Source organism: Rhipicephalus sanguineus, chromosome 1 (assembly GCF_013339695.2).
Source record: "Rhipicephalus sanguineus isolate Rsan-2018 chromosome 1, BIME_Rsan_1.4, whole genome shotgun sequence".
In the NCBI taxonomy this organism is placed as follows: domain Eukaryota; kingdom Metazoa; phylum Arthropoda; class Arachnida; order Ixodida; family Ixodidae; genus Rhipicephalus; species Rhipicephalus sanguineus.
This window is the reverse complement of record NC_051176.1, coordinates 339,609,290-339,630,397: the sequence shown is the minus strand read 5'-3', so window position 1 is coordinate 339,630,397 and position 21,108 is coordinate 339,609,290. Positions and strand designations below refer to the sequence as shown.

General features: G+C 44.0%; 1 protein-coding gene across 1 annotated transcript in view; it reads right to left on the bottom strand.

Annotated features, from left to right (window-relative positions):
• Window positions 1–21,108, bottom strand: part of LOC119379608 (E3 ubiquitin-protein ligase AMFR-like) — a 124,341-nt gene that overhangs the window by 49,566 nt on the left and 53,667 nt on the right. The window contains 2 exon segments of the mRNA XM_037648914.2: window positions 3,150–3,314; window positions 14,281–14,373. Of these exon segments, the coding sequence (XP_037504842.1) occupies window positions 3,150–3,314; window positions 14,281–14,373 (258 nt within the window).

Sequence of the window (21,108 nt, the reverse complement as noted above, 5' to 3'; positions counted from 1 at the left end):
CCAAGCAGACTTAATACACAGAGGGGCTGCTATATGAACCTGTACTTCGCTACTGTGGCAGGTGAATAAGTGCAAACACATCTATAGTAAGCCTCTCGACGTGGCCTGTCCCCAGCCACTCCACCAGCCACATTGCTTAGGCTGCTTGGCATAACCAATGTCACTAAGCAAGTTGGCAATCTAAGAACTAGTTCTGTGCCAGTTAACATCATGGCCACTTTGTTCACGACTGCCGTGCTTGCAACATTGCCATTGCATATGCGGTTCGTTTTAAAATACACCTAACAGGCTGCAAAACTTAAACATGCAAAGAAGAAGATGGTGCTGTGGCCCACAGTAATGCTCTACACAGTAAAAGAATCTCTGCGCTGGCATTGTATGACCTGGTGTGACAGCCTTCATGATATTCATGATAGCTACCTTCTGTTTATGCCACGGTATTTCGCTTCTGGTATGCGAATGGCTTGTCTATAATGCCGCAAAGATAGCAAAATGGTGATGCAGTCAAATAGAGGCAAGAATGAGAAAAGGTCTGTCGTGAACAAGCAGTCCACAGCGCACAACCCAGTGTGCTAACTTTCCCACTGATATAGCCACCTCAGCTGTTTCAATGGTGCACACGAGGTGTAGCCCTTTAGCAGTGCTTACTACATGGATGTGACAGAAGCACATATATCAACAGTCAAGCGTATCACTTCTCATATAAACAAAGTACTGCACTATGGAGGAGTATCATGCTGAACATGTCAAGGAGTGGTTTAGGGTTGAAAATACAAATTTATAGGGTGGGAATATCTTGGTTTAAAGGAGTACTGACACGAATTTTAAAAATTTTCGGATTGTTGCTCTAAATAAAAATACTCGTGTCAAGAAACCTAAAACGAGTATTGTTGTGCCTGGGAATGCATCTATATATTTTAATTACCACTACCTTAAAAAGACACTTTCAGTTTCGATATCGAGGGGGCGGCTTCTCAGTGACGTTTCATAGCAGTATGACGTCACGGGGATACAGAAACTCGTGACGAACTAGTGGCAAATCCGTCATCTGCTCGTGGTGCACATAAACAATGATGAGTGAATTGTCGTCCAGTGACCCTGACAGTGATTTCTACGATTTATGCTGCGTGCAGGCTGCAGAACTCGGGGGAACTGTCTTGAATCGTCGAGATAATGTCCATTGCAGTGGGGCTGGCTTGCAGATGCTCAGCGACGAAAACTTTAAAGTCAAATTAAAATATTTTATAAGTGTCCTTCGACTCTGGTGTGTGGTCAGCGTTCACATTGCATACTAAGGAAACAAAAAAGGTCCCTTTTGCGATGTCTCAAAATCGTGTCAGTACTCCTTTAAAGGGACACTAAAGAGCAAAACGATTTTTTTCGCATTAGTAAAGTAGTCTCCCACGATGCCAAAAACACCACGCTTTCTGTGCGAAGAAGCTTAATAAGCGAGAAAACGCGCAAAAACAAAATACAGGTGGCGACGCCACCTTGGAATTCCCGCACCATTTGCCGTGACATCACATATTTTTGACGGCGCCTGCTTGGGCCTACATAGTTCCTAATCGGTTAAATGGAAGTACATTGTGCTCTGAGGGGGCCAGAGACTTGACATAACGAGTTTGTGGAAATTTCGTCGTGCCAGTGGCGCCAAAATACGTTAAATGCTCTTTGAAGTCTTTTACGTCACGAATTACAAAGTTCGGTGCGAGATTTAAAAATGAAACTTTGAACTTGGTTTTCTCCTCTAATAATAAACCTATGGTGGTGAAATAAACTACACAAGAGTTCTCCGAGCACACTTTATCAATCTAAACCATTTCATTGTTTCTCTTTAGTGTCCCTTCAAGAGCCCAATTTAGTTTGATACATCCACTGACACCACAATTTTACTTCATTAAATCAAGGTTTCAAATACATGTATCTGTATGGTAATATCAAGGGAACTACAAATACATATTTTCTTATATCCAAATACCTTGTTATAACCCATTTTGTTATAACAAGGTTTGACTGTATGTATCTAACACAGTTGTACACAGTCAACGTTGTTGACTGTGTACAACTGTGTTACATCACTGAAATGATATATATATGAGCTTCTAGATGCTGCTGGCAAAACAATAAGGTTACAATAAGGAATTCACACCCCACCCCTAATCCTCTTGATTTATTGGGGAGGGGGCTCTCAGCCTGTATGCCAACACAATGGTCCTCTCGCCAATACACTACCATCAGTTACCATCATCAGTTACGAATGCTGGCCAAATATTGTTAACCCTTTCACATTACTATATTTTCTGGAAACAAAATGCGGACATAACAAAAAGATACAGAAAAGGTTCTATCCTTTAGCATGAATATATAGCAGGGCACCTCTGCCCAGTTACAAGAACGAAAAAAAAAAAAGAGAGAGCCAGGTGCATACCCCAAATGATCCACTGTTTCTTGGAACATATACCGAGATTATTTGTTACAAGCTGTACTAAACAGTAACTAGTATAGGGTATTCTCATGGAAGAATTGTCACTAGAAGCTGCACAAAGGAACTAGTTGAATGGCTCAACATTTGATGGATAATGGGATGTCATTGGAGGCAATGTAACAACAAGGAGAGTTGTCAGGACTTAGTCTTTGCTCTGAAAAAGACAAGTTCCCTTGTCAAAGCGTTGGCGCCATAGACATCCCTTGTCTGTCCACTCTTATCACTTCAAGTCTCCCTCTTCCCATGAAACTCCGTTTTGTTTAATCTCCATACTTAACATGACGCGTGAGTGTTTTTTTTTTCTTATGGTAGATTCAGCACTGCATTTGCACTTCTTTCATCCTTGTCACGGCCCATTAAGTAGCATCTCCATGTGTAAACATCACGAATGAATGGGATAAATATTTATAATTTATGTACCCTGTGTATGGCAAGACAAGCAACAACAGCTTATACAGTTCATCATATTAAGGTCTTCCTTAATGACATGATCACTTCAGTTTAAAAAATCTCACTGCCACTAAATAAAAAGCAGAGAGAGAGAGAGGGTTGGCTACCACAAGGATATATTTATAATAACCAAAAACTTTCACCTTCTACCATGTTGCATACAAGACAATTAGTTGCACTTGATACATAGTGTGGGCCAACCACAGTAACTCACATATTCAAATCGATCCTTGCAAAGCTGAGCCAGCAGGTGGAGGAAACCCAGGACAGAAAACCAGCTGCACCAGAGAACCACTTCATCCATGTACTGAACGTTCATCACACCAAAAATGAAGATAAATTTGTAGAAGACGAAGTTCCAGAACTTGTCTTTCATGTGCTGAAACAAGAAATGCACATTTGTTATGCAGATAGGAAGAGTACTATAGATAAAAATGCATACACGAACACAAGCAGCATTTCAGCACTAAGCAGGATGTTAACTATTACAGTGCCATACTGCATGTGAACTATAAAAGGCTTAGTTTTTCCAGCAGATCTGTTGCACTGACTTGGTACCTACTAAAATCTGCTGCTGAGCACAAGACAAGGTTTGATGTCTGGCTACAGCAAATGCATTATGGTGATGGTAGAATGTAACCTAGAGCCCTCTACACTATCCTTCAAAGAAGCTTTAGATGTACTGCCATGAGATGGCAGTGCTTAAGAGCTAATTATGATGTCGCTGTGGAAGTCATGCTTGAGCAGGCACATTATACTTGTCACATTATGCATATTATGTCCATAAGAAAAAATACAGTTTGCATCATAAACCTGTCTCCTATTTTGTTGGTGTAGGAGCTCATGTTTCATCAAAATGTCTTCTAAAAAATGGGTGAATTGATGCTGACGTGTGCTCCCAGTCCTTCAATGGTCCAAGCTTGTGCTCAACTACACATAAAGAATGCTTCAAAAACTTCCTGCCCAACCCCCTCCCTCTGAAACGTGGCTTATCATCTCATGCCCCATCTACAGTATCCATAATGACAGAAACATACTAATGTTAGTTAATCAACACAAATGTGCCAACATAAACTTAGGCGAATTTTAATGATACTTTGACCATGCCAGGCCATAACTGAGTTTCTCAGTGTTCTTTTTTATCGCTTTGCGTAAGGACACAGTAGTAATTTTAAGTAAGCAAGGAACACCACAATGTATTAAAATTGTTTGTGCAGCAAAGAGAGCTGCTGCTCACGACATCAGCAGAGTGTTGTTAGAGCAGGCGCCTCTACAAAAACAATGGGAAACCCAAGAGCAATATATTCAGCCAATGCATTCAGCTAGTTACAATAATATTCAAGTATTCTAGTGCTGCACAGTTCTTCATGGCAGAAAAAGTTAAACTAAACACTGTGGTACGAAGTTCAAAACTTTTACAACACCAGATAAGTTGAACAGAGTCTATAATAGCAAGAAGAGCCCTCCAAACTTTCTTTTAAACAGAGATTCACAAGAAGTTATCGCCAGCCCTTTTACTCCTGTTATGATGTTACAAATGGTAAAGAAAACCTGGATAGTAGAGCTCATCCATTTAAGGGCGTGATCACAAGTGTGTAAAGCCAATATTTAAAAATAACTCGTGAAAACAATATTGAATGCTGCATAGCTTATAGTTATCCTGTTTGGCACATGTGACAACAGTAGCTGGAGCTGTCCTAAAAGGCCCTGCAACACTAATAAGAAAGCTTGTTTGGTATTACCTATAGTAGCGTTATGATGTGGCAATTTCATTAAATTTGTCTAACAGACATGACACATGTCTGTTAGACACACCCCAACAGAGATGTTGTGTCTAGCAAAGAAAAGCGAGCCCTTAAAATCCCCCTTCTTTTGTTCATGCCATAATTGAGTGGCACAATGATATTTCGTTGAAGATGCATCGTGTGATGTGCACTCAAGCAATATTGCAAGTAACTATGATAAAAAAGAAAACCTAGAGCATTACATTTTACAACCACTTCTGGTATTGCACAGCCATGGGCAAGGTGTTGTAACCATGGGAACAATGCATCAACATGCCAAATACCTGGCATGCCCGTAGAGGTACATGGAAGCTTTTGTAATTATAGAAGCAACAGTATGGCCTGTGAGATTGGACTGCATGCTGCCCTACAGCACAAGCCATAGGAATGCCATCAACGGGCTGAGCAAGCAAGGTAACTATGGAGTGCCAACTGCTGGTACTGGTGCAACCCTATGAAGTCATGAGAGAATGGCATGTGACATCTAAAGCGGCAAAAATTCAAAGCCAACGGTAACTTCCATTTTGCTTGTATACTGGAATTTCTATTATTGATAACTTGAGTTTGTGTGCATTTATCATAATTTGTTTTGCTCTGTTCACTTGAAATGCTGAGAATAATCTAAAGCACATATGGTGCTTCGAAAAGAGTGCCGCCAGGCCCTTTCAAGCTTATTTTGCCACTCTATGTTATAAAGTGACCAATTCATAGCACAATGAGCAACTTTGCTCAATTCATGAAATATAAAAGCTGTGTTTTTCCAGCTAAGCACAATCATTTGCAATACATTATTAGTTAGACAAGCTATTTGGCAGGAAGCTTTGTTAGCCACTATTTATAGCAGATGCAGAACCTATGTACCCTGATCAGGCAAATTACAAGTATGCCTCATTGTAACATACTGCATACGAAAGTGCCATCGTCTGTTGTGACCTTTTGTTAATTAAAATTAATTAATTTCTGGCTTTTTACATGCCTAAAACCTATGCACAATTACGAGGCAGGCCTTAGCAGGGAATTCCAGATTAATTTTTGACCACCTGAGAGTTCTTTATTATGCATGTACAAGGGTGTTACTGCACCACGACCCCACCGAAATGCAGCTGGCATGCATAGCCAGGAATCAAACCCGCTGTCCTCGACCTTCATAGCATGACACCTTAGCCATTAGGCTACCACGGCAGGCTGCATCTTCATTTAAAAAAGTGCTTTTGATTGCCCTATACTATCGCTGAAGAGGGCAGGCATTTCTGATTTGGACTAAAGATGTACACAGATTAACTGGCTAATAAGGCCATCTTCATAGGCTCTGTATAATGCTATTAAATGACCACATACTCCTAAATGCTTCGATTTTCAAACAAACTGCTTAATATGCGTTTTAAGCAAGGAAGTTGACTTTTAAGAGCTTGTTTTTCATTGTCAGACCATATTAATGAGAATTAACTGACAATAATGCAAATGGCATTATTGTCGGTTAGTTCTCATTAATATGTGTTTTATAACGTTGCAAGTTCCAGTATGTGAAAACTGTTTGATGCAAATGGTAAGAAAGAAGGCTGTATGTTATTTACAAATTTAGCACCATTTGGTTTGTATTCTATTCAGTTTTACCTTATAAACCACTATTCACACACCCCTGCATCATGTCGCCACACTAACTACTAGAACATGCTGTACATCTTTTTCTGCTGTCATCTGTTATTAAAATATCCCTTGCTTATAGGTATAATGTGCCAGAACACCTTTTTTTAAATTTTTTCTTAACCACATAGTATGCCCAATTTGCACAAATTAATTGCTGCTTTTCAATCCCTGCTATGCTAATTATATGCTAAATCCAATACACTACCTGATGGGATAGCTTCATGTATGTATACTCAACATGTGTATATATTCTGTGTAAAGCCATAATTTTGCATTAAGCATCTTATGTACTACTCACTTATGCTTGTATGTTTTTCTCCTCTCTTTAATAAATTTATTATTAAGCATGAAATTCTTTTAGCTCCCATTGTCGGCTGCTTTCAAGAGACCTTCAGCCAAAAGTCACTGCCGTTATCTGGAGACTCAAATGAGACACCCGGGCACTCAAACGAGATAATCCAAGCAACCAGTCAAAAGCTAAAAAAAATGTCTTTGGCTGCCAACCCTTTGTTGTAAACTGCATTACATATGGACTGCATTACATATATACTAGTTACGGCCTAAAGAAAAATACAAAAAATATTGCTTCCGAGTTCTTAGTGACTCTTCAGACCATCACTGAAGCTGTAACTTCTAGTACTCTGAAGTTTTGTTATTTAGAACAGCGACGTTGCAAAGGCAGATACAGGGCACTATAACTTGCTCTTTTAAACACCAGCATCATGTCTGTGCTCTTTTAAATGCCAGTGGTTGGTGAGTAAGCGGTGCGCGTCCGGAGTTGATCAACGGTTTCCCAGTGCCGGTTGCCACCTCCTTAGAGAGGTCATGCTACGCTGCGTGCTGCGCACCAGCGAGGCGTTGCGTCGTGGCTGCATGTGTTTGGCAAAGCCCAAGGTTTCTCACACAGGGGCAGGAAACAATGGTGTCTATATGGAACAGTGCACAGTGTAGTGTGGTGTAGTTTGATGGCGTATATCCGAGTGAACATGCATGAGATCGTGGCTAGTATCATCTCCAACCAATATGTTTTGCGGGCAGCCATTTCATGCTCACATCTACTCTCGTTTATGGGAGAACCAGCCATTTCTTTTTTGTAGTGAACAGTAATCGGTGCGCATACTCAGTGCTGTAAGTGTTACCAAAGAAAAGTAAGTAAATATGTTATTCGTTATGCTTTGAAAAACACAAAGGAACATTTTACCGCCCTGCATTACCTACAAAAAAAAAAAGGTAACACGATACCACTACAGCAACAAAAAAAAGAAGTAATGCAGATTACTTCGGCCACTCCATGGTGAGAAATTTTTTATCAGTGCATCTTTGCTTCAGGAACCCACAATAACAATTTTATAAAGCTAATTTTTATATTTCACATAAAACTTCAAGCCCAAAGAACGATTTTATTTGAAATACTGATTAAACAAGAATATTTTGCACAAACGTGCAGGATTTAGCAATATTACGGAGGCCTAAAGTTGCCCCTAAGGTCACATGTGACGGCTTCTAACTCTGTGGCACATGGTAAAGCCATTCTTCTCAATGTGACATTAAATACAAAATGAGATTTCGTCATCAATGCTCTCCGCAAGGAAAACATCCCTGAACTCTCAACAAATGTACAGTAATTGTGACGGCGTGCTTCTACTAATGTCATAGATGAACCAATTTTGTAGGAATAAGGAAACAAAGTGGCATAGTTTCGGGGAAAAAATATGTGCACACATAAGCAACTTTTTTTTTCACTTTAACCTGTATAATTACAGCAAAAAATTGCAAGTGTTTATGTGACGATGTTCAAAGTCAGCCTCGCTCACTCAGGAATTCAATAACCAGGAGCACAGCCACACTTGCAGATAGAAAGAAGCAAAGCTTATTTTGAAAACATAGTTGGCAAACAGCGGCAGAGCACTGCAGGAACAAATTACTAATAACTACAACTTGTTGAATTTAAGCAAGCTGCATCTCAAAGTGGTCATCAGACAGATTGCTTTGATTCATAGTGAATACGTCCACACCTATGTTAAATAGGCGCTCGATGGGCGCACTAGATGGTGCTCTTGTATTCTTTCAGAAAGAGCTGGTAAACACGTGGAAAGTTCTCCTTGAGCCCACTCAGCACAATGTCACGCAGCACCAAAAGGTAAAGAGAGTTCCTCATCTTCAGTTGGCGTTAGCGATGATGTTAAGAAGGCAAAACCGATGGTTCCCTTAGTGTGCACATCGTACAATGTACATTGTGACAGTTTGACAAATCCAGGGGTGCCATCGCTGTTGTAATTGGTGTGTATACGCTTACATAGATGTTTTGTGAGAACACACAAGTGTCAGTAACATGCGACTGGCCGCAGTAGCCATCTTTCCGAATGGTCATTTTCTGGCATGCATGTGAGCTGCAACAACGGTCATTGGAAGCACCAGTACATTTTGTTTATTTGCAACATCCCTTTTGATGCACTACACAATTTTTTTTTCTGGAAAAAGGGGCAGCGGGGCTAATTAGAATAAAAAGTAATTAGTAATGTGACACCTCACATTTCCAAAGAATGCTAACGTAAGTACGTTACCTGTTGCAGTTCCATCACGGTAACAAGTACGTTACTCAGCTACTGAAAGAAGTTGCGTATTACTGGCAATACTGCATATACTGTACTTGTGGATACACTGCTTTAATTTTTTTTACTGCTATTCATGGATACAATAGCCATAATGTCACATACAGTCAAATCACACTATCCTGAACTCAGATAAATCGAATTATCCTTTACATTGAACTATTTCCAAACACAACAATGTTTTAAAGGGGCCCTGCACCCCAAATTACGCATGTTGTTTTTATTCGCCGTTTGCTGGCTGTGGGTATGCAGCACTGTGAAAGTGGCGGGAGCAAAGTGCTTTATATTTTAATTTGTTTCCAAAGTAGGTTTTGGCACCAACTGTAGCGTACATCAACAATTTCTGCTGGTGGAAGTGAGGTATCATGCTGGGCATTATGAGTGGTTGGAAATAAACAATATATTGTGCACGCATGCAATGTACTCAGTGTGAGGAATTTACAAATTATAATGTGTTTAATACTTCTTAAAGCTGTGAAAAACTTGTTTATATGCAAATGACACAGGTGGCACTGTCAAATGGTACACCACAACATAACACCCCTGTCACACGGCAAATCTAATGTCATTTACAGCTAATGTCATTCGTTTGTAATGGCATTTGTTTGCTGTCACACGGGGAAACTAATGCCATTCGATGAAAATGACATTTCCTGTCGAATGAGTTCCCGAAACACATTCGCATTCGATTTCGGACCGAATGCGTAGTCTCGACGCCAGGGACCTTTTAGGGAGATAACTGTTGGCTTATGTATGCGTAACTTTTGTAATTCGTAAATATCTTATTATTTACTAGATTAACTTATTACTGGTTTGATCATGTAACAGCACGCGCGAAAGTTTCTAAAAGAAAGCTACTCTCAACTACAGCGGCTGGTCGCCGGCCATGTTTCATTTGTGCTCTCTTGTTGTTGCCCGTATCGCGGGTGTTGATCGTCCGATTGCACGTGTTGTGGTGATCAAGGTGGTGACTACACGAATTAGCTGCCGCCGTCTCATTTCTGCAGCCGGAGTGTCAGTCGCGCTCGCATGCTTTAGTTCACTGTACCAACGCCTGGTCATATCGTCGGCCATGTTGATTTTCGATTAGTTCTTGGCTTGACTTCTTTTGTGTCGTACAGCTGTGGCAAGTTGTGTAAAACAGCTGCGTTTATATTCTTCGAGCAGCTTTTATTGCGATAGCAATTATATGGACAGTCTCGGCTGAATTTTGCCATCGCCGTCGCCGTCATGCACCGTATATGCATAAGTATGTATATATATATAAAAGCCCCAAAGAAAAATAATTGAGAAAAATGCTTCCAAAGCGCGGAATCGAACCAGGGACCTCTTGCTCCGCAGCGAGTAGCGCTAACCGCTACGCCACGAAACGCAGATCCTCCACGTAGCTAACGGCGAGCGTTATATACACACCCTTTACCGCTGGACGGACTCGGAGACGGCCGGCGCTTATAAGCGTTTCTTCATTACCAGCGAGATGGCGCTAGGAGCACGACGGGCGCATTTAAAAGTCCTCGGCGAGCTCGCTCGCTTCTTCTTATTGCGCAGGGAGAACCTTGCCCTTCCGCTGTCTGCTCGCGCGGTTTTGTGGTGGTGAGGGGAGGAGGGTTGTTTCAAGCTTTCACCGTGGTGTCCGCACTCATGTTACGGAGCGTACGAAAGTCACTCGATCTCAAGGGACGCCGCTAAACGAACAAACAGAGGATGAGCGAGCTATCAAGTGTCACAGCTCGACACTTGAAGCACGCTAGTTTCCTTCGCTGCTTCGGCCGCCTTTGCAACACGAGCGCTGTTCAAACTGAAAGTATCCATTGGCGAGCCTCACTCCGTATAGCATTAGTTTCTTGCTATCGCATTCATTGCTTCGCCCTTGCGGCGAAACTGTGACTTTTTTAGTGATAGAAAATTATTTTCGAGGATACACGCATGTGAGATGCAAGTTTTAATATATTTTTATTTCTCCCAACGTGACGGCTCAGGAGGGCTAAGGTCATGGTCATCGTTTTAAAATGACATTTGTTTTCGTCGTGTGACAGCAGGAAGGTAAAATGACATTAAGTTCACCTAATGTCATTTGTTGTAAATGACATTTGATTTGCCGTGTGACAGGGGTATAAGCCGCTCTTTCATTAGAACTGGATTGACACGTCGCTGGGTGAGTGAAATATGAAAGGGTACGCCAATTTCTCTAGCCTCCTTTTATTTTGAATTTGCAAGTTCAATCAGTTTTGTATGCATGCGTCTAACTCCAAAATTCTTTTTTTTTTTTTTTGCATCCATCTCAGCACGATACAAGGAACGTGTTGCAGTGTAAAATTCAGCGGATAAAAACTGGTTGCAGGGATCATTTAACGTCAATGTATGGGAAAATCTACGGCTACATTGAACAAAAACAGCTGGAACAATTCATACATTGAACACCGGGCAGCGTGAAACGCCCCAAGAAGTTGGCTTTCCCCCATAAGAAGTTGGCTTTTCCTCACAGAAGGGTCTGTAGTGTGTGATAGGAGGGCACTGCGCGGAGCGAGTAGAAACTACCGCTTGCTAGAGTTACTGTATATGCTAACTCTACCGCTTGCCATCGCGTGCTAAATCTCCCATGATTCCTCATCGTCGCGCACGTGGGCCCGTCCTGCGCGGTTCGCCATTCGCTTCAGCGATTCTCCATTCCTTCTTAACGTGATGGCTGCTGTGAAACGGAAGAAGCTGCTGTTCTCTGCGAAGCTGGCGTTAACACAAACGAAGGTGGTGAACAGAAGTCCGACGTGCCGCCATGGGCGTCGACAGGGGGGTGCAAAAGGGGCACTTGCCGCCCTCAAGTCACACCAACACCTGCTGCCCACCCATGCTACATCATCACTACCCCCTGCCCCAGTCACGATGCACCACGGGTTTACAGCCCCCTAGACAAAGTCCTGCCGACGCCCATGCGTGCCGCTGCCTACAGCATCGCAAGCAGCCACTGTCGCAGCCGCATGCGGGGGCGGCTGCGACATGCGGCAACGATGAGACACCTCGCTGGTGCTCCGCATAGGAGCACAGGGTGCCTCTGCACATCGAGGCACCCTAGTGCCGCATAAAGCGCTGCACGCAGCGTAGCGCCATCTCTCTAAGGAGGTGGCAACCGGCACCAGGCACCACGAAACCGTTGACCAGCTCCGGACGCTTGCCAACTACTGGCGTTTAAAAGGGCACAGGCACGGTGCTGTATCTGCCTTTCGAATGTTGCTACTGGAAATGACAAATGAAACAGCGTACTAGAAGTTACAGCTTCAGTATTAGTGTGAACAAGCACTAAAAAGAACTCGGAAGCAATGTTTTTCAATAACGTCGAAGTCTGGGTCATTGGTACATGACGCTGAGGCAAAAACCAGTCAAAACCGCGTTGTGTTAGGTCAAACCGTGTTGTCATTAGGTTTTTGGATCTTTTGCTTACTTTTAGGGGCGATGGACATTTGTGCTGGTGCTTTTCTCCCAGAAACAAAAAATCTTTGTTACCCTACTCGTCTGCTCACTCAAAAATTGTTAAGAGAGGGATCGCGAGTAATTGTTTCCGTAATGCACTGCAGAAGAGCTGCCACCACTGCATTAAGTCGAGTTTTGACTGTCAGGTTGAGCGCCTGGAAGCAGCGGGTTTTCTCAAGCAGGTCTTGACAGCTGTAGCAGAAACTCTGCTGCAAAAGGTTAAAAGGCCGTTGAATAGTTGTCCAGAACCAACTGCTTCCCAGCGGAAGAGTGTTGTAGTGATGCCTTACATACATAAGGTTTCCCATAATGTGAAAAAAGTCGCCTTGAGACAGGGCGTAGATGTGTTTTCGGCGCCTTGCAAACTTTCCGCCCTGTGTGCACGTGTTGCTCGCGGAAACACTAGCACTCCAGTGTGTTCTATTCGGCATAAAACCAAGTACACTACCTGCGCGAAACATGTTGTGTATGCGATCCCTCTAACATGTGAAAAAGTATACATCGGCCAAACTGGCCGATGTTTGAATGAACGATTGCGCGACCACCACAATTCGTTGAACTTGTCAGACGGGGCTAATCTTCCCCGCCACTGCCGGATCTGTGGTTGCGTGCCGCTGTTTTCCAATGTTAAGATTTTGGGTAGAGGTGGGGGCAAGGAGGAGCGTGAAATCCTTGAAGCATATCATATCAACATGTACCGTGACGATTGTGTCAGCACTATGTCCATTTCATTATTACAGAAGGAATGCGAATTCCTGTCACTCTGGCGGTAGATTCTTGGCCGCCATGTAGGCCAATTTTTGCTTTCTGCTTTTTTCATGTTTTGGTTTTTGGCTTCATGGTTTTACGGGATCAGCACATGCGCAGTGGTTCTTCTGGGAGTTGCTGTCAGCTAATAAAGCACAGTTGCTAGTCCAGTCGTTGTGTGTGTCACTTCTTCCCCTTGTCCGGCGTCTTTTTTGACTGGTTTTTGCCTCAGCGCAATGTTTTTGTAATTCGTTTGGGCCATAACTAGCGTATGCAATGCGGTGTTGTACAATGGGTCAGCGGCTAGAAACCGCATTTAAAAAAAATGGCTGGTTACCCGGATGAGCTCAATTACAACAGCGCTTGATTTTAGCTCAAGGTCACTTGAAGGCCGCCGACAACGGGAGCTAAAAGCATTTCATGCTTAAAAACTACGAAGAAAAAATCCCCGCATATTGCCATCAAGTCAGTTTCCTTGTATTATCGTGAAGCAATGCCGTGAAGTCAACTTGCGCATTGAAAATATTTTTTTGAAGTTTTATATCGAATTATACGACCTGTCGAACTAATTCCCCCTTTTTCTTCAGATCAAATATTTATTGAGTGCCCTACAAATTGGTGGGATGGGCCTGGATCCTGCCTATGCTTCGGCCAAGGGTTGCCGGCCCTTGGCGGTTTCCTCGGCTAGCTGGCCAGCCCAGAGTTGGTGCTCCAGGTCCGAGCTGAGCAACGGCTGTCGCTGTCCATCCCAATAGGATATGCTATAGAGTCACAATGTCTGCACTTGTCTGTCGTGTATAAACCTGGGTGTATTATGTGCACGATAGCTGGACTCAGGTAGAATCGGGGTTGCAACTTTTTTTTTTTTTTTTTGCGAGTTGGATATATAAGGGTTTCCCTGTACTAAAAGCGCCCCCTCCCCTTCTCAAATATTCATTGAAAAATATTCTACGTTTTTCGGCAGCCTCACATGTCAGGGGCATACTTCTATCTCACTAATAACAAGCTTGTGTGAAAGCTCAATTGGCACTGAAGCTAATGAAAAAAAAAAAGGGCGAAGACAAACAATGAGTGAGTGAGTACACCTTACCTGCTGCTCAGAGACACGAAGCTCACCAAACACAAGCTTCTGTATGACTTTGCCAATCAGGATCAGGCAGCAATAGGCCATGTTGATCAGAGTCTGGAAGAAAAAACCATCAGAATTCATCAGAATGCATATTGAAACGACACAATGTACAAAACGTTATTGGGAATCATGCATATACCTGCAAAATCAAACAACAGACATTTCGCACGCATGTAATAAGCAACCTGCTGCACATCCACAGAAAACCAAAGTGAATGTGGCAGCTTGTCACAGGCCAACAAGAGACTATGGTCAGTATAGTGTAGCGATTTCTCTTGCTCGATCCTATTCCATTCTTATAGTCGGCTGCAATAATAATTTTAACGTCCCAGAACCACGATATGATTATGAGAGACGCCGTAGTGGAGGGCTCCGGAAATTTCGACCACCTGGGGTACTTTAACGTGCACCTAAATCTAAGTACACGGGCCTCAAACATTTTCGCCTCCATCGAAAATGCAGCCGCCACGGCCGGGATTCGATCCCGCGACCTTCGGGTCAGCAGTCGAGCGCCATAACCACTAGACCACCGTGGCGGGGCTATAGTCGGCTGCAGATGACCACCTCATACCAGTGGTAATTTAACAGAGGCCTAAAGATGAGTATTGGCGACTACTGAACAGACCACTGGATCTGACCTTTTACAGAAGAAAAAATGACGGGAAGGAAAGGGCCGCTAGCGCTTCCATAGAGAATGACAAAAATAATAAAATAAAATAAAACAAAAAAATTAAGGCAGCTTCGCACTAGGGGTACCAGGCCTTAAGCGGCCTTCTTTGTTTCTCTTTCTTTCTTCCTCTGTTTCTTTCTTTTTATCCTATCTCTGTTTTTATGTCTTTTTTTTTCTCTGTTTATTTATATTGCTTTTTTTCCTCTCTCTATATGTACTTGTCTTTCTCGCTCTTTCTATGTTTTACTCTCTCTATCTCTTGCTTCGTCGTTCTTTCTATCTCTTCCTGTCTTTCTTCCTATGGTATGCTCCTTTCTTTGATTCTCTCTCTGTCTGTCTTCTTCCCTTTCTTCCTCTCTATTTCTCTTTCTTTCTATGCTATGCTTTACTCTTTCCCCAACTCATTTCCCTCATCCTGACCCTCACTTCCCTTTCCCGCCACCTCGTTATACTATACTACACTATACAAGACTATGCTATGCTCTGCTAGCGTGCCTGGATAGCCGAGCGATTAGGACGCTCGCCTTCGGATCGTTGGTACGCGGGTTCGAATCCCACCTTGGCAAGAATTTTTTTCACCAAGAATTTCTTTCTCTTTGTTCCTTTGCCTTTCTTTCTCTCTTTCTGTACTCGTTCTCTCACCCATCAGAGTTATTCCATCACGCGCCAGAGAAATCGGCGCACATGCTCTTGGGAGCGAAGCAGAGAGGACTGAGAGGAAGAAGAGGTCGAAGAGAACGCGTGCCGATTTATGGTGATAATAGTTTCTGTTCGCACTATACCCATCGCAACGAAAAGCTTTAGAGCTCCGCTCTTAAAAAAAAAAGCTTTTGGCAGCACTGACAGAGAAGTCAAGCTACTTTTGTTCATGGCACATTGAACAGGATTTGTCATTGTCTTATGTACATGTTTTTTTAAAATGATATTACCAGTAGCCGTCCTCCGCAAAGGAACACCTTGGCTTAATTGGTTTCTATTACTTTCTGACAAGACAAGCCTACACAAAAGTTTCTTCTTTTTATTGGCTCTCAATTTGTATTGTAAGCCTATCCGCTGTCATCTTGCACTGATGGGATGTCTGGCTGCGGACTATGCAGTTCTAGAACAAGATTTTGAACTGCTTCCATAAACAGCTTAATTCGTTAGATCGTATGCAAGCAGACAATTTTTACACTTAAAGGGACACCAAAGGGAAATAACAATTTATGTCAAGAGTGAAAGCTCAATGTATGACAACGTCTAAAACGGCAGTATTATCAACAGCAGTGCCCTACTTACAGAGAAATTAAGCTAAATGTATCACACGATGAGCGCCACGAGTGGGACAATTTGGAAGTGATACCGATGACGTGGGAGAGTGAATACAATTAATCACTAGTAATCAAACTAGCTGCAATAAAAAAAAGAACCTTCCGTGCATCAAGAGACGTAAAAAAAGTGCTGTTTGTTCGTTTCTGTTTCATTCATGGAAAAAAAGTCACAGTTTCGCCGCAAGGCCGAAGCAATGAATGCGATAGCAAGAAACTAATGCTATATGAAGTGAGGCTCGCCAATGGATACTCTCAGTTTGAACAGCGCTCGTGTTGCAAAGGCGGCCGAAGCAGCGAAGGAAACTAGCGTGCTTCAAGTGTCGACCTGTGACACTTGATAGTTCGCGCACATCTTCTGTTTGTTCGTTTAGCGGCGTCCCTTGAGCTCGAATGGCTTTCGTACGCTCCGTAACATGAGCGCGGACATCACGGTGAAAGCGTGAAACATCCCTCTTCCCCTCAGCACGAGGAAACCGCGCGAGCAGACAGCGGAAGGGCAAGGTTCTCCCTGCGCAAGTATAAGAAGAAGCGAGCGAGCTCGCCGACGACTTTTAAATGCACCCGTCACGCTCCTAGCGCCATCTCTCTGGTAATGAAGAAACGCTTATTGGCGCAGCCGTCTGTGAGTCCGTCAAGCGGTAAAGGGTGTGTACATAACGCTCGCCGTTAGCTACGTGGAGGATCTGCGTTTCGTGGCGTAGTTGTTAGCGTCACTCGCTGCGGAGCTAGAGGTCCCTGGTTCGATTCCGCGCTTCGGAAGCATATTTCTGAATTATTTTTCTTTGGGGCTTTTATATCTATATACATACTTATACATATACGGTGCATGACGGCGGTGACGGCGACGGCAAAATCCAGCCGAGACTGTCCATATAATTGCTATCGCAATAAAAAGAACCTCTTTGGTGTTGCCATGGGGAACTGCGCTTCGCCAGGCACCCTGCTTCGCTCACGCGGTCGCGTCTCTTGTAGTTTCGGTATCGCGTACTGCCGCGTGTGTTTTGCACGCTCGTGAAAGTCGCTCTGACAGAAAGTTAGACAAAATACCGCATGCATGTGATGTTGCCGGATGCCCGAATGGTGCACGCCGCCAGTGCACGCCACCGCGCAGTAAAGGCGGGCACGTTGGGCACGGCAACAGTGACGTGCGAAATACCGCTTTCAGGCGGGTGATTTGAAGTGCGCTAACGCGATGCGGACGGCTAAAACGTGATTTTATTTCAAAATAAGCACTTCCTTGGCACAAAAGTAGTACTACGAGGTTGCTGGACCGCTATTTCAACAATCAACGTCGACTATGAAAAAGCATTTGAGGAATACTAAAACCTAACCATATTTTACAGGTTGGCTATTTGACTAATGAAAAACAGGGTGACATGAGCTGACAGGCGACACAATATGGTGTGACGGCCCTTTTTAACTTCATGTAAGCCCCACACGTAAGTCGTAAAGTGTGTTTTAGCTTTGTTGCACTTACTCATTCGAAAAACAATCTTGAGCAATGCGATTCCTGCACAATGCCTGCCAGCGCAGTGTTTTTATTTTTTTTTTGCGTGAAATGGAATGATGCAAAAACATAAGCGTGGAAAAAACCGTCCACAGCAAAGCGGTATACCTTCTCAAAACTGAATCGGCCATAACGGAGCTGAACAAAGGAGAAGAAAGGCCGCGGCGCAATGAGTAAACACGCTCGGCGATTCAGACGCCCGATAGGGCCGCTGACAGCTCTGAAGTAAGCGCACTGCCGGAAGTAAAAAGCGGAAGTTGATGGTGCCAGCCTCCCCTCTCCTTATTTCAACTAGGACGGCGTCGCTTCCGCGAGGAAAAAACGCAGCGGCGACCCTGTTACGTAAGCTCCTTTCCGAAGTAGGCCAGGAAAAGTTACATCACGAGCCACCCCCTGCGCGTGGCCCGCCTTTTGACAGAGAATCGCGCGGGTGAATCGAGCCCGTTTATAGCAGGGGCGCGTTGCGCACACACAACAACTGCGCTTTCTAGCTAGCTGCGCGCGAGCGCGTCGTTGCCGCTCGCAGGGCGCTGTCACGTGGTGCTGGTTATAAATTCGTGCGGGAGGTGGCGGGCGGGCGGGCTACGGGGCTCGATGCCCGCGCGATAAACTGTTGCGCGCTCGATAGCAGGCCGTGCGCGCCGCGCTGTCCAGCACGAGCTATTTTCATCGCGCGTGGCGATGCTCGCTATGGTGTGGTCAGCTAAGAACACTAGCAGTCGGAACTACCAGCACGGGCGTAACGCGTGCCGCATGGCGCAGGCGTCGTCTCCTGCTCAAGCGCTGCTCGCGCAATGAGCCCGGTGTCTCCTCCCGTTGCTATTTTTGCGACATATGCACGTTCTACCCGACTATCTTCTCTAGAGAAGGCAAGCGTGAGAACCATGTGTGAACGAGGTAACACGGGATGATGATGATGATGATGATGATAATAATAATAATAATAATAATAATAATAATAATAATAATAATAATAATAATAATAATAATAATAATAATAATAATAATCTGCGGTCTAACGTGCCAAAACCGCGACATGACAACCAAACCGAGGCCATGGACGTGTCTGCATTTGGCTGGGAATTGATGAGGCGCCCTTGTTGCTGGCGGCGCAACGCCACAGCCAATGAGAAACAACGGTGGGTGCCAACGATTTCACTGTACAAGATAATCAAAGCGCACGCGTCGATTATCTGCAGCGAAAATAACTACAACCGCTGCTTCCTCAGAAGACGGGTAAATAGAAACTACATAAAAACTAATGTCTCCAACCAGAAAGTTGGACTTGCTAACCTCAACTTGCCTCCCCCGGCACAGGCCCAACGACTGTTGAAACCATCCACGTGAAACCGCGCCTCTCCGCTCACTCCCACTATATTTGTGCTGCACGATGCTTCACGGTTGGGGGTCGTTCGTGCACAACTTAAGTAAAAAGTAGCAAAGAACCTGAAAGCACAAGTGCATCACCCTTATTTGTGCCCTACTAAAACATACCACGTACGTACCTGTCTCATGGGGTTTCAGTACACGCTCCTGAGGTCTGAACTCTTGATTCGGCTCGTAAGTTTTTGTTTTTTTCAGTATCATGTAGCAGCCACAAATGACTGGTCGTCCGTTTTCACGAAAACATACCCAGACGACGTGCAGTACGAATTCATCGCAACATTTTAAGGTTAATTTCAAACCGGACCGCTCGGGTAAGGCGCCTGTAATAACCCCAGTGTTGTTTTAGTACGTTAAACCCCACGAATGAATCGTGCGTTTCTCGCTTCTTTTCTGTTAATGCAAATAAACGAAAAACTACAACACACCGGCTTTCTCGAAACTCCAAATGCCGAGCGACGTCATGACGCAAAAGAAAAGCTTCTGAGAATAAGTCTATCTGCATGAACCGTGGTTGTAGTACGTGACAACACGACCATACCGCGTCTATGTACACGAAATCGCTTCGGGGAGACAGAGCAGCCAGTATTGAGAGCCGAAAACAGCTATTGTTGACTGCGAACCACCGCCTTAACCCGTGCGCCAAAACAAAGCAGGTCTCCTGCGCGGATACGGACTTTTTTTCAATCGCCTTTGAGATGACGATTGATGATGACAATGATTGCATAGATGCTTATGGACCAACAGTTATACAATTATATTAATTCGCGTCCCAGTGAGCGTTCTAAGGACACAGTAACAGCCGGGAAGGGTTCCATGTGTTTGTCACCCGCCGTACGCTGCGGACACAAACGTCTAAGGGGGGGGGGGGGGGGGGGTCAGGACATCCGGAAATGCCCCCTGGATCAACGCATGGAGTTTACCCGGTTCGAACCAACGTTCAGACAAAAGGATCGACCAACGCTTACACAAGCCGGACAGTGACACGTCATCTTGACAAGCCAAGTCGCTCTTTTTTTTTTTTTTTTTTTTGTCGGTTACATATAATCAAGCAGGGCCCCAAACACGTCAGTCACGATTGTGGAAATAGTACCGCAAGGAAGACAACACCGTAATTATAACAATCGTTCATGTTGCCAGTTGACAACTCGTACACTGCAGCCAAAATGAAAACGCCAGGTCTGATACGTAAGTTTCGATCAAGAAAGAGCTCTTTTTGGAAAGCTGTATTGAGGTAGTTTAACAGGAAACCATATACATAATTCTTCTTTTCGACTAACATAAAACAAAGATTTATTGAAAGCGGCTGCCTAATTGCGTGCGCGTCAGTGTTCACGTTTATTTTTGTGTCATTTGCACAGCACAGACATGCAAACGCCCACGCCTCACGAAGTCCCAACCTGCCTCGCCAAGCCCCCAAAAGCGCGCCTCGCTGTAAAAGCTCCGAGCGCTGGAAAGGGGAGAAAAAAAAAAAAACAATAAAGAAACGTAACGCTCGCACAGCCGCAGGTAGACGCCTAACGTTCAGCACAATCAATCAAGTGGCAAAGGAGCTCTTCAATATTCGCAACTCCATTTCAGAGCTCCAGCTTGCGTAGCTCTTCACAATTTTAACGAGACATCCGCGGCGACAGCGAACAACGTAGTTAGCGAACAGTACTGCCCAAGATATTTCGTGAGATCCGAAGCGCCATTATCGTCAACAACCGAAACCACCGGGTTTTCGACAGGAATGAGAATCTGTACGACCATAATTTCGATAGACCGCACGCTTCATGGCCGTGCAAAGATGCCATCCTGCTTGCGAATGACCCAAAAATGAAGCAAGTAAGCAAGTAAGAGTGTGCGAGCATTCGATTATTCGATGAGATTCGCAAAGCACTTTCACTATTTGAACAGCACTGAACTTCATAACAAGT